At 37.0% G+C, this 13,790-nt stretch overlaps 1 protein-coding gene and 1 long non-coding RNA gene across 26 annotated transcripts in view; both read left to right on the plus strand.

Annotated features, from left to right (window-relative positions):
• The window catches only part of CAMK2D (calcium/calmodulin dependent protein kinase II delta), a 145,904-nt gene extending 138,258 nt beyond the window's left edge, over window positions 1-7,646 (plus strand). For 17 of the 25 annotated variants that reach the window (XM_085547030.1, XM_085547041.1, XM_085547033.1 and 14 more), the window contains 3 exons: window positions 1,127-1,355; window positions 4,994-5,043; window positions 5,561-7,646. In XM_085547030.1, coding sequence (XP_085403156.1) covers window positions 1,127-1,355; window positions 4,994-5,000 — 236 coding nt within the window. In that variant the 3' untranslated portion in view covers window positions 5,001-5,043; window positions 5,561-7,646. Of the gene's footprint in view, window positions 1-1,126; window positions 1,364-4,993; window positions 5,044-5,560 lie in introns of those variants that run through there. The other 8 variants (XM_085547032.1, XM_015861973.3, XM_015861971.3 and 5 more) reach the window with 1 other exon arrangement.
• A 2,054-nt stretch (window positions 7,647-9,700) lies between these two features.
• Window positions 9,701-13,790, plus strand: part of LOC107313592 (uncharacterized) — a 79,215-nt gene continuing 75,125 nt past the window's right edge. Inside the window, exons 1-2 of the long non-coding RNA XR_014945928.1 lie at window positions 9,701-9,781; window positions 10,462-10,584. This is a non-coding gene — a long non-coding RNA (uncharacterized LOC107313592). The remainder of the gene's footprint in view (window positions 9,782-10,461; window positions 10,585-13,790) is intronic.

Below are 13,790 nucleotides of genomic sequence, written 5' to 3' on the forward strand. Positions count from 1 at the left end.
TAGATAGGGTAAGGTGGCATTAAAAATAAGATGTAAAATAAAAAATTAAAAAAAAAAAATTAAAAAAAAGAAAATTAAGTTTTTTCTTTTGCAAAAAACGAGTACATTATGTTATGTGGCAAGTATATTTAAAAGGAGCATCTCTAAATTGTTTGATTATGGTGTGATAACAAGTAACAGTAAGGGCTTCCAGTGAATTTATAATTTCTGCTACTATGTGATATTTTGGGGAAGACATGTAGCTGCTCAATCTGTGCTGCTGAGGATCAGCTGTCTTGTGTGTACTGACTTCTACAGTACGATCATGACAGCTCTAAGAAAGAAAAATTACCCAAAGTGTGGATAAAATTTATGATAAAGTTTCAGAATATTGTGTAATGAAAGTTGTTTTACATTTAGAGTAGACTTGACTCAAAAGGAAATAAAGTATTGCAGATGAAGATACCAGTTTGTCCAGTAGCTTCAGAGAAATGTTTCAGCTGTAATGGGATTACTATTGTACTAAATTCTCTTCCATCTCATAAAGAGAATTTTCTATATTTTTCCTTAACACATTTGATTTCATTACTTCTGCTTTTTAGTTTTCAGCATTTAAATCTTTGACATCTTTAAAAATATATATATATCAAATGTAAATGCATATAAAATTACTCTGCTTTTTTGGTTTTTTGAGGGCTTGGGGTGTTGTTGTTTTTTGTCAGCAGGATTTTAAAAGGTATTGTGCTGTTATTGCTGTTACCAATGTTAAGAAACTAATTATTAAAGTCCTTCCAACAGATGTGCTGCCAGGTAGGTCAAAGAGAAAGAAGTAACATATAATAGAATACGTTGTTACTATTTGAGGTACCCCAGAACTGGTCACTGTCAAATAATTGTGTATGAGCAGTTACAGAAATTTGTTTGGCCCCTACTAGAATGAAGTAAATTCAATTGGTTTTCTTACAGGAAAGGTGTACTATATGCTGTGACTGAACTCATCTCTACACTATATGTGAGTTAGGGATGATTAACAGTAAATAGCGATTATTACCTTGATATTTTTGTTTGTAGGATGGGGTGAGATAAGTTGTTCCGACTTACACAGAGAAAAATGAATTTGTCCTGTGTGTGTGTTTTTGTTTCCTAGCTTTATCCAAAAGTAATAAGCCAATCCACACCATTATCCTCAATCCTCATGTCCACCTTGTGGGTGATGATGCTGCTTGCATTGCATATATTCGGCTCACGCAGTACATGGATGGAAGTGGGATGCCAAAGACAATGCAGTCAGAGGAAACGCGGGTTTGGCACCGTCGTGATGGGAAATGGCAGAATGTGCACTTTCACCGTTCAGGGTCACCAACAGTACCTATCAAGTAAGAAACGATTCATACCACAAGGTTAAACTTTGTAGGTCAGACCAGGTAGTCTAATAGCTTCTTTTGGCCTTAAAAACTACAAAACAGTCCACTTTGATAGCATAATTTTTTGTGGTTGTTTATGCAGTGTGTACTGTATTAGGTATTGTGCCCGTAGTATTTGTGTAAATATTTTTTTTTTTTAAATAATGCTTTGCTCTTGTTGTTTTCAGCTGTGATACCCACTGATACAGCTCTGTCCATGAGTTGAGAGTTGGAGAGAAAAGTGATTTAGTGTAGATAAGAGTTGATACAAGTCACACAAAATGGGATTGGAAAACTTGAGATAGGATTCCAGGAAAATCTGGAGAGGAAAAAAACCAAGGTGATAGGATACATGGTGCTGTTAGAGCTGACTGGAAAATTTGAAGGCAAAAAAACCCTGAAAATTGGGTAGTATTTTCTGTAATTTCCAGCCACCTCTCCACCTCTACCTACTCAGGCCTACCTGTGTTCTTTACAACTCAGTTTTGAGTCAGTTTGTGTATTTCCTTTGTAATGTCAAACAAATACCTATCATGTTCTTACCTTTTTTCCCATGCTCCTTTTGCTTAACTGCTGAGTGGTCACTGTCTAACACGTACTCCACCTCTATGAGTAAACCTCAAGTCTCTTTTGTCATCACTTTTCTGTGTCAGTTTTTGTGTTTGTTTTTTTTTATTTCCTAATGCCCTCAGTCATGCTGTGACTCAGTGTGCACAAACCTGAGTTCCTTGAGCTAGATATTCAGCACACTCGGTTCTTTTAAAAAGATGAAGAGTCATGGCTCCTTCAAGTGGTTCTTCTCAAGTCCTTTGCTTTTCTTCTGCTTTTAGCCTATACTAACTTTACTGTGTCTCTTGGAGCCCAAGTTGGCCAGTTCCATTAAGAAGACATGCTTAAATTAGATCGTTTCTCAATTAGGCAGCACTGGCAAAGGCTTTAGTTTGCTCATGTGCAAGCCTTCTGTGTAAGATATAATTAGTTTTGTTTGAGATATGTGGATAATGGCTGAATTTGCCAGTGTGAATGATGAAAGCTTAGATTTCATTGTTCGAATTTCAGAATGTCCCGTAACTTACTTGCAGTATTATTCTCGTATGAAATAATACTCAGTTACTAAGGAGCATATAATCATAGAATATCCTGAGTCAAAAGGAACCAACAAGGATAAAGTTCAACTTTGGCTCCACACAGAACCATCTAAATGCAGTGGAACAAATTATTAAATTTCGGTGAGGAAGATAGATACAGATATGTATATATTTAGGAAATATGTATTTAGAAGAAAAGTGACTTTATTACCTATTACTTCTGTGTTTTATGTTGTTTTTTTTTAAGGGAACCCAGTGAGAGTAGGAACCATGTTGTCCTATTCTTCACATTACAGCTGCACTGCCAGGGTTAAAACGGATAATATTGAAAGAATGATTGCATTTCTTAAAATGCAGTTATTTTTTGATGTTTCCATAAAGGTGCTTTTTTGAAGGGATCTGACCTGGGTATATAGAGAGCCAGGAAATGTAGGTGAGATAGGTTCATCTGTCGCAGAGCATCCTGGACTGTGTCTGTAGCAGACTCCTGTATAGAACTGGAGTAGGGAATTATTTTATCTTTTCTGTTGTTGTTTTTCTGTTTTTGAGATGGTTGGGGAGTAGGAGGAAAGCAGCTTTCCTAACCTAAGCATAAATAACGAAGTTATTTTTAGCACTTATTCTTAGGCGCTAAAACCAGAAGGCAACAAAATAACAATCCTGTTACTATTTTTATGGAAGATTATGGAATTTGTTCAGCAATTCATGTGAAAATATTTCCAGTAATGATTTACAGAGTTATGCTGCATAGATTCTGCAGCTTCTTCTGTTTGAGGTATAATGCTCTAACAGGAGCCTCAGTACTAGTTCACAGCACGTGTGGTCACAGAAGATGGGCTGTTGCATCCTGTGACATGTACAGCTCCTGTGAACACTCACCTGCTAGTTTCTCTGGAATATAATGAGCATGCACAGCATGTCTGGCTGCCTCAGAGTCTGCAGAATGCAGATCTCAAGGGAATACAATCTCACATACACATCTGAGATGCTCCCCACAGAAGATGCGACAGTATTTCAGACTCATGTACTGTCAGTTCTTTATGTCTGCTCATGCTGTCTGAGAAGTGTAAGAATTATGGGACTAAGAAGAGTTGCAGAAGAAGTTGAGATGTGATTTTTATTGCTTTTTTTTTTTTTTTTTTTTGTCTGTTCATGGGATTTTTGGTGTGTTTTTTTTCGTTTTTGGTTTTGGTTTTGGTTTTTTTTTCTGCGAGTCTTATCATTTCTCTGCCAGATTGCTTAAGACAGCCATTTATTTATCCTCAACTGACATTTCCAACCAGTAACTATAAGGAAACTTGCTGAGTGTGCAGCTTCATATTTCCTATTATTAAATATACCATTTCTGAATTACCCGCTCTTCAAGGTCATTTGGACTTTTCATGCGATACTCCTGTTTTCTTCTCTATTTATAATACCTTCCACCTTTGTGTAAATGTGTTTGTGCTCAGGTCATTGACTGAGACTCCTCTATGCAGTTAGCTCCCCTTCCAGTCCCAGTGCTGTCACTTTTCTTTTAGTTACTTTCATTTGTTTTATTCCTCTAAACTATGTCTTCTCACATTTATGTAACAGATTCCCACATTGCACTGTGTCAGAACTCACCTTCTATAAACCATCCCAGTTGTCTTTAAGGTCATCTTGGACATTAAATTTACTTTTCCAATCTGACCAGCAATTCCTTTTTTGGTAAATTTTGGAAGAAATTCAAATTGAATTCATTCTGAATTCACTGAATTCCAGATTACCAATGTTTTCTTTTCTTGTATTTGAAATTTACAGTCTGTGACAGTTTATTTATTACCAACAATTATATAAATACGTAAATACCATTGATTAATAATGGCATTTATGTAATAATAATAATAGAAAATAATTTTACTCATACTCTCTGAGGAAGAGTTTCAAATCTAATAAACTTGCAAAGGCAGTTAATTACAGCTGTGATCTGCTTTTGCAAACAGAGTATCCTATATTATGTCAAATCAGTTACTTTGAGCAGATTAGCTTATTTACTTTCAGGACTGCAGTAATGAGTGCATAAATCTGAGGACAGAATTGAGCTCTCTGGTAGCAATAGGTATATAGAGATATTTTCTAAGGGCAAATAACTGGTTTGGAGAAGAATATGAACACAAAAATATGTTCAGTTTATGTATGAATTTTGTTTTTAGTTTTAGTTTTTCTGTGAGACAGATCAGACAAATTTAAGTTTCTGTTTTGCACATTGTTTCTCTGTATTTGAGTGATATATCTGGATGTAGGAAATCTCTGTATTCAGTTATCTTAAGAATATGTCCTAGTGTATTTCTGCAGAACTGTATCAGTGTGTGCACAAAGAGTGGATGTACATGGTTGAGGCAGTTACAAACTATCGGACCTGCAAGTTATCCCTAAACCTTAATACCTGTGATTCTCAGGTCTATATTCACTCACTTTATCACATCTTACACTTACACTTTCCTAAGTTACATACCAAACAGCAAGAAACTTGAGTAAAGACTTTGTTCTGTGTTTGTACAGTGCCTAGCACAGCGGGATCCCAATCATGACTTCGACCCCTAAATGCTACGGTAATGCAAAAGATACTATGAACTCAGTTACTTAACTACTTTCTTAAATTTTTCCTTCCTTTCCCTTTTTTTCTTTGCATATTCCTCTAGCATGTCTTGCATGTAAATGGCACCTGACTCTTCCTTGGTACTCAGTTCAGTTTTTGTGTGAGAACCTCACTCTTTTGCAGTGACTGTAATGTACATGCTAAGGAAGTGCATTTAACTGGAAGAGTGACTTGTATTTGAATTTTGCCCTCCCTGCTCTGAGGAGGTGATTAATTCTTATTTTCGCACCCTCCCTGGCATGTTGTAAAGATTGAAAATGTATGTAAAGTGGTTTGAAAAATAAAATAATGCTTTGCTTGAGCGTTTGGGGCTTTTACTTCCTTTGTCTAGTTTTCCTCACACAACTGTGTTAAATGATCTCTAGAAGGTTTTATTTAAGAAGTATTGGCTAGCACTTAAGCATGTATTGTTATCTGGTGATGATGCTACGTCAATAATGGCAATCTTTTTTTTTTCTCCTTCCTCCTAGCTAAAAATATCAGCGGTGCCGCTCTTGTATTATCTGTACCCAACGCACCTGGTTTAGTACCATCTTGGCCATCCCGTTCTCTTCATGAATGTTTCTGAGTGCATGAAGTTGTGAAGGTTCTTCATGTAACACATTTGTGATGCACCATTTTGCTGTGTATTCCATCTGTACACTGTTAACATTTCAATGAAGGTGATGTTCCAAGCAAATAGAAAATAGCAAGGCATAAAAGACAAAAAAAAAAAAAAATACAGTTCATGTACAGCAGTATATACAGGATACATTTGTCATCTTTTCTCCATTTATGCCAAGTTTTGACAGCCAACTTCAGAAACTATCCTATTTATAAAAAAGAAAAGAAACAAAAAATACGTTCTACCCTCTTTTCTTAAGAACTGTTTTTTGACTCCTTTTCCCTTGAGTCCTCCTTGGATTTTGATTTCATTCTGATAGGAGTGGTTAGGATTTCTGCTGGCAGCTCTGTTACTGTAAAACAGATTTTTATTATATCTTGTAGATGGACAAAATCTCTGATAAACGGGGAAGTGATAATATCTTGGCTTTGTACCAGCTGAAGTCTTCTTATTTTATTAGTCTATGTCAACTGGAAAAATCTCATAATTTGCTGGCTTGATTACTTCAGAATTAACTGTCAGTATTCTGGCTAGTCAGCATTCTTCTTTTTTTCATTGAAGTTTTTACCTTTGCTTTCTTACTATGCTAAATGAGAATTTATATTGGGTGATTAATCAGAATTAAAAATCATAAGGAACTAAGTGACAATCGAGAGGCAGGTTTCATTTAAAAAGAGATTATAAAGAGATCTAAAAAATAGATTTTTATCACTTTTAGAGTGCACTGTAAAGTTATTAAGGAGTCTTTAAAGCATTTTACATTTTTGTTTAAGCTATAGACCACTTCAGTGGTTAATATACTCTAGGAATATTAGGCCTTAATAGCTTAGTATGGAGAGTTGGTTTACTTTCCAGTGTTGTTGTTGCTTCTCTGGAAACGTATTATATCTACACCAGTTTTCTAGTAAGGCTGTAATACTTTTCCACAGATTTGTTTTTCTTTCCTCTTCCCCCTCAGTCTGCTCCTGGTTCATGAAAAACATCAGGCAGCATACAATATCAAGGACAACAATCTCTGCAGCATTACTAGTTTGTTTTGGCTCTTTATCACTAGCTGCGAATGTCTGTACGCTGTGCAGGGAATGCTCTCAGTGTCGGTTCACAACACAAATTTTGTGACAGGGACTGTTTTTGCTTCCCTTACACAGCTGTGAGAGTACATCCTTGCAAGGATTTAGGTTTATTACCTTCCATTTTAATAGAAAAACGCAGGGATCAGTTATTTCTTTTCCACTTGTTAATTATTTTATTACCAACAGGGCTAACTGTTTTCTGCAGCGCTGTATAGTGCATGATATCTCAGTGTTCTTTTTAGCAGTGAAAACTTTACAACTCAGCAGCCTGAAGTTTATAAAATGGGAAAGCTTCCTAATTTGTATAATTCCACCTTTCTGTGTTGTTACTAATCAAAAGCAGTTCTTAAACATTTTGATGTTGTTGCTAGTGGATGTATGGTAGATGGATTTAAGCTTCTCTGATAATTATTACATGATTTTAAATGGTATATATTTAAAATAAGCATCTACAATAAATGTGTTGAGCCATATAACCTGCCAATGGGATCTGTGAAAAAGAGTAATGGCCTCATTTTTTTCTCATTAATTTCTTTACCTAGTTTTGTTCTTTTTTTTTTTTTTTTTTTTTTTTTTTTTTTGTGAAGCGGCTCTAAGTGGCATAACTGTATTTAAAATTAACAAATTAGTTATAGGGTGGGGTTTTTTTAATATACTTCTAACATAGCATGTGGTGTTGACGTTTTACTGTAGATCAAATTTGTCTTCCACACCAAGATGTGAGGAAATTGTGATTTGTTCTCTCCACCACAACTGAATTATACATTTCTGTCATTTTGAAACACTGCAGTTTACCATGGGATACAGTGTACATATTTCTTGCCATAATGGTAAATGATTGATATATTTAAGGATTAATAAATTTGTGATTTCTGCTGACATTGTGCTTGTGGATTGATTTCACAATTAATTGTGGTTTTGTGCTGGGAAATGTGGAGTGTCTGTTTGAATTAAGTCGGGAATAAGAACGTGGTCTTGTAGAAGTCAGATTTGCCATTTGAAAATACAAATGTTTGCTTTTGTCATTTGCCTTTTGATGAGTTTTTTTTAAACTCTTTTCTGAGGACGCAGTTATACATTATTTATAGTGTGATTTGTTGATAGATTTTACATGTGCTTTGTATTTGTAGGTCTGCAGTCAGAAGTATTTGAGATAATTTACATCTTTCTGTAACTTTCTATCGCCTTTTTATGCTTAGCACCTAACACAAGATGCCATAAGAGTAGTTATCATATGTCTACATTTGCAGGACTTAAAAATAGAGTAAATTCCATGAATAGGTAGCGTTTTAAATAATGTACTAGTTTAAAAGTACTCGTATTTGACTATTGTGATTTTTAGGGTTTTTAATCCTGTGCTGAGCCACAACTGAAAACAGCCTTTTTCTACCAGCAGAAAGGAGAGACTGGAGGAGGAGAACACACAACTTTCAGCTTCCATGCGTCAGGAAACAGAGCTGGATCATTTCTCTGGCTCTGTGCCTGGGGTGGTATAACTGGGAGCCAGAATTATGGCAGTGGCTTCGGTGTGACAGTGATCCAGAAGCACTGCCTCTTGAAGGTGCATAAGAGTATTCCTGTGTAGTGAAAATTGCAGTACTTCCTTTTTGGTGGCATTTTGCTACGTATCCGTAAACAAAAAGAAAACAGTTATGGGAGACCTCAGAAGTTTGGAATGTTTCAGTAAACCACGGAGGAAGTAAAAATGGTTTAGTCTGGATTGTTATAAATTTTGTCGTATCACTTCTACCTACTTTCTTTACTCACTTTTTCCACTAACTGCTGTTCCAGAAATCAGTTTGACTTCCATTTTAACTGTGTGCTTGCAGTAAACTGTTTGACAGCTGTGGAATTGCTACTAATTTCAGGCATATAGATCAGAAGAAAGTGTGTAAAGCATAATGACTAGGAGAATGGTGGAGAGAATATATTAGCTGAATATCAGGGTGAGGATTTGGAGGAGAAGTGATTTTTATATTGCTTTGGATGTCCTGTAGCGCAAGAGTTTTAATATGCTGCCTCCTGGTGGCTTTTTTAACAGTGTTTTCTAGTTAGGAAGGCAAGAGACGATGCTACTTGTTCTGATCAGAAAGGAACTCAATGGTTTTTTGCATTCTCCTTTTTCAGTGTGAGTAGGACTACGCAATATTTCAGAGGTTGAGAATGTGTATTTACTTGGTCTTGACATACACCATACACATACCTGGAGGAATCAGATTGATTGATTCAGTTTTCTGAAAATGGTCTCTCAGGTCACAGTTAAGAAAATAAACTTCTCTCTTCTGGTCATAAATGAAAAAGCAGAGTTCATTGTTTCAGAGATTAGCTTTACCATTTCTCACACAGTGTGTTATTAATGTTTTGTAGTATATCCTCTCCTTGGAGAAACTCACAGAAAATCTAATTATATCATTGTGCCTTTAAAAAAACAAAACCAAAACAAAAATAAATAAAACCTTGTACTGTCATATTTTGTATGTGACTCAAGAAAAGACAATTAGTCTGAAAAATAGCTATGACCTGGATAATTGATCCAAATTGCTTAAGGAGACTTGGCTTCTTTCTTCCTAATAAATTACTGGTAAAATATAAGAGGAAACAGTGGATGAAACTTAGAAAGGATGCAGTGGGTTAAAAGTCCAGTGCTGCTTAATGTCTGGTCCCTGTAAAGATAGTCACTGTGGTGGAGGCCTGACATGCCTGCTCAGGAGCTTTTGATGTCCATGTGAGGTGAGGCTTGTCTACGCTGAGGACTATCTATGCCTAATATGAAAGGAATCCTGTGTATAGCAAACTAGAATCTTTTCCTCTCTTCCCTCCCTCTCTTACACAGATATCACTGAGCAGAACAAGTGGGAATGTTTCAGGATTTGCTTCCAAGATAGTGTGTATGTAAAGTGAGGAGAACACTGCAATTCTATGCGCCCATCTGCTCCAGAGCAGCAGCACGAAGCTGCTTATTTCCAGCATGCTCCTGTACAGGGCCTGAACCTAGGCAAAAGGCATTGCAAATAGTAAGTCTGGGGAAGAGGAGAACATTTAATCACAGTGTGAGGGGAAAAGAACCAGTCCAAAAAAGGCATGTTGATAGAAAACAGGGTTTACAAGTAGAGAAGATGGTGGAGCAATTTGTCCTTATTTGCAGAAATGTTGTATTCTTTTTTTAAAGGTGCTGCCAGAAACCACAAATGGCACTGGACCGTCTTGTGAACTAATTGGGAATTTAGACCCCTTTTTGATCATAATGCCGTCTAGTTAGATAGTTGTCTGTAGCAAATGGCTGGAACAAGTTCTCTTCCCTAGGAGATTAAAACTGCAAGAGCTGAGACTGTGTAGCTGCAGAATATCCTATGAAAGGTAGCATTGGGTTGCAGAATTTATCATGAATCTGATGCAGCTCATGGCCAAGGAAGGCTATCAGGACCTTGGTCTTATTTCTGCTATTCCCTGAATATGGCCTGTAGCAGAAAATCACTGCCTCAGGTCAGAAAACACAGCACTGTGTGTTGCCAAGTTCCCTGATCAATATTGGGTGTTTCCCCTGTGTACTAGCAAGCCAGTGCAGCAGGAGAGGGGAGCGAAGTTGTAGTAAACAGCTCACTGCTCTGAGAGTTCATGGCAAACAAAACAGGCCTTAGCTGGGAATGAAGAGAACATTCCACTCTTTCACCACTCCTTTTCCTACCCTTCTCAGGCATTCAGGGTTGGCACTCTGAGAAGACAGCTGTGCAGGACCAAGGCACTGGCAGTCACAGATTGCTAAGTAACAGACATAGTCAAGGGACCATGCTAGCAAGATACCAGCAAGATAGTAGAGGTAAGAGCCCATGCGCCATGCGTAAAGTTACCTCTGATCATTGGTACCTAAACAAAAATGGAAAACACTAAAAGAGAAGGGATTACTCCAAGGCACACACCTCTGGTGATACAACAAGGCTGTAATAATTCAAACATCATATGGAACTGTTGCTATGTCCTGTTGCTGTGAAGAGATGGTAAGCAGGGAAACAAAACCAAGAATTCAGCTCCAGGACTTGGTAGTAGAATTAAGGATGCTTACAGTCTCAGTAAAGAAAAAATAAATACATTAACGCATTAATGAAGTTAAAGGTCTACTGAGTTCTTACCTTCTTTGCACAGAAATTATTTTAAAGGGTTTTCCTGGTACAAAGCAACCACAGAGATCAGACTTGGATTCTTTGTAGACATCGTTGATGTTACCTTATCTGCTGGTGATAGTACCTATATGCATTTGTTCATGTCTTGATGTGTATTTATGCATTCCATGGTGACATTCTGAGGCTTACAACCAGTACCTTAAATACGGTGTACAACAGGATTCCTAAAGAAATTGCAGATGGCTTTGTTGTGTGGGACATGTTCTGAAAGCTTTCCAGTGCTCACAATATAAGCAAAAACATCAGGAGTACCAGAGACTGGTGCAGAAGGCAGCTGATGGTCTGCACTGTGGTTTTCTGCAAAGTGATGGAGGACATTAGTGGGTAAGAAGCATTACTTTGTTGGCTGAAACTGTGAAAGAGATTGAAAAAACTACTAGATAATCAGCTTCTGTTGAGTAGAAGATGCCTGTGGACCTTGTGTAGAATTGTGAAGCTCAGCCTGTAGCCCAACAGCGCTCAGCTGTCCATTTGGTCAAGGCTGATGTACCTCTGTAGACAAGCAAAAACAAATGTTAGGTGCCTGGGACTCAGACCACCCATAGGAAACTAATATCTACTACAAGACCTAGTTAAGCACTTACATCCTTTATTCATCTTCGGAATAATTGGAATAATCTTTTGCTTTGATTATCCCCCAGAATCCGAAGTGTTTCCCAGGTGGGAGTGTATTGTTTTTACAAACTCTAGAAAATTGAGAATCCTCTGAATTTGTCTTTCTGTTGAATACTTACTATTGTCTCTGTCTTTTTGAGCAACATTTATTCCTGATGGTAAAAGAATTAGTTAAAAACACTGCTGAAAAGAGCACGGTTTGTGCTACGCCAACTTCATGTGCAGTGTCTTAAGTGCTAACATTAGTCAGTGAAATGGTTATAACTGAAGAGCTGAAAGGGACGGAGTGACACAAGGGAAGAAAGAAAAACATCTAACCAAAATGTAGAGAAGCCCCAAAATCAGCAGTTCTCTTATTCATTCACAGACAATGGCAGTGGGTCCCTGTTCTTGCAGGATAACAGCAACATTTAGCAACAGTTCTGAGCAGAGTGGGTAACAATCTTGCCTCTCAGAAGGGATCATAAGATTCAACAAAGTCTATGTTTTAGTTCATGTACTATAGCTAAAGAATAACACCTTTGCATTCTTCAGCAGCTCTGAAACTAGTAATGGTAAATTTTGAACTACAAGAAAGATTTCCTAGAGAAAAGTTTGTAGAAAGTAAAATACAAGCCCTGGGCTGTGCCAAAACTTGCCTGCCTTATTCATTGTAGCAATGAAACAATTATGGAAAATGCATTGCCTTACCTTCATAGATGAACTGTTTCACATGTGGCTACCTGACCTCAAAGCAAGTCTTCAAAAAGGAAAACAGTATGTGTGTGTGAAAAGCTCAGTTTATATTTCAATACATTATCAGAGCTGTAAGTTACAATTACCAAATGGAGATAAAATCACCTTATAGATTTTATTGGAAGTTCTGAAAGTGCTTATTTCTTTTTCAAGTATTTTAAACCAACACTTTACCAAAGGAGATAGTCCTAAGAAGCCTTAATTGTCTTTTATAATGCTACATGAATATTCCTTTTGCTTCAATTAAAAGTAAATATTTTTAATTAATACATTTTGGTAAGTTAGGAAGATAATTTATTAAATGAATTTAGAAATTGTTTGGAAAGCAAATTAGTGACAGTTAATCTGTTTGTTCTAGGTAAATAATTAACTACTTAGCTTTCTTTTGTGTGCTGTGAGCTACATGAACACATTAGTTTACAAAACATTTATATACAGTGCTCCCTAGACCTAATCTTACTGAAAAGAATTATTCTAAACAGGACTTTGAATACAGCAGGGCACTTTTACAGATAATAGTAGGGATTGGTATCATACCTGAACTTCTGTTTGCAGACTTATTTCTGACCCTCTTATTGGCCTTGAGGCTGCTGGTAGAGTTTACTGTAGAAGTGTTCATTTGTAATTCTGACATGGAAATTTCTGTGCCTTTGCTGCCGTTCTCATGCCTGTGCTTTTCAGGCTGTCTCCCTAAGCCCTGATAAACCTGTGGACTGAGGGGTTCCCTTTGAAAGCTCACAAAAAAAAAATCTATTTAGTTAAAGACTTAAATTCACTCTAATCGTTGGGGGAGGGAGGAAATAAAAAATGTCAGACAGCCTCACTCTTTGTTGGGAAGCTTTTCTTGCTAACTGTGGTCATCAGAACAATGACTACTCCCGTGCTTTACGTATACATGTGTGTTTTTAAGAAACCTGGACTAGAAACTAGTTTCCAGAATGTGAGAGGGACTGTGCTGAGGTCTTGTTCCACTGACCACTGCCAGGAGCTTTCTACAATTCCCCAGGTGACAACATGATCAGAGAGGTTTTCTGAATACACTTAGAGGCATCTTGAAATCATCAGCAATGTGTGGACCAGGTTTGGGACAAACTAGAATGGTAGAGGTCTCTTGCTGGTAGCCAAAAGCTAAAAAAATGGTAGCATTTTTTTTCAAATGTTTAGCAAGTAGTCGTGTGAAGAAATCTCTTCTAAGGAGCAGCAGTAGGTTTTCCTTTTAATTCAGCCCTAACTGTTTAATGGAATGATTAAAATGGGGAAGGTGAGAGGGAAATTTACTGCACAACATACTTGTCCTTCAGTAGAAATTAAGTAACTGTGAAAACGTCTCAATGCTCCAAGAAGTACAGGTGTGGCAGGCTGTTCTACAGTGAGAACTGCTGATACGAAATGCCTCTCAAAGCCATCACAGCACTTTGAAATACATCTGTGAATTCAGCACCACCGTTCATTTGCTATGAAATCCTACTTCATCACAGCAGATTTTTGTGTGCAT

This window comes from Coturnix japonica, chromosome 4 (assembly GCF_054131305.1).
Source record: "Coturnix japonica strain WE chromosome 4, WE-NBRP24, whole genome shotgun sequence".
Taxonomy (NCBI): domain Eukaryota; kingdom Metazoa; phylum Chordata; class Aves; order Galliformes; family Phasianidae; genus Coturnix; species Coturnix japonica.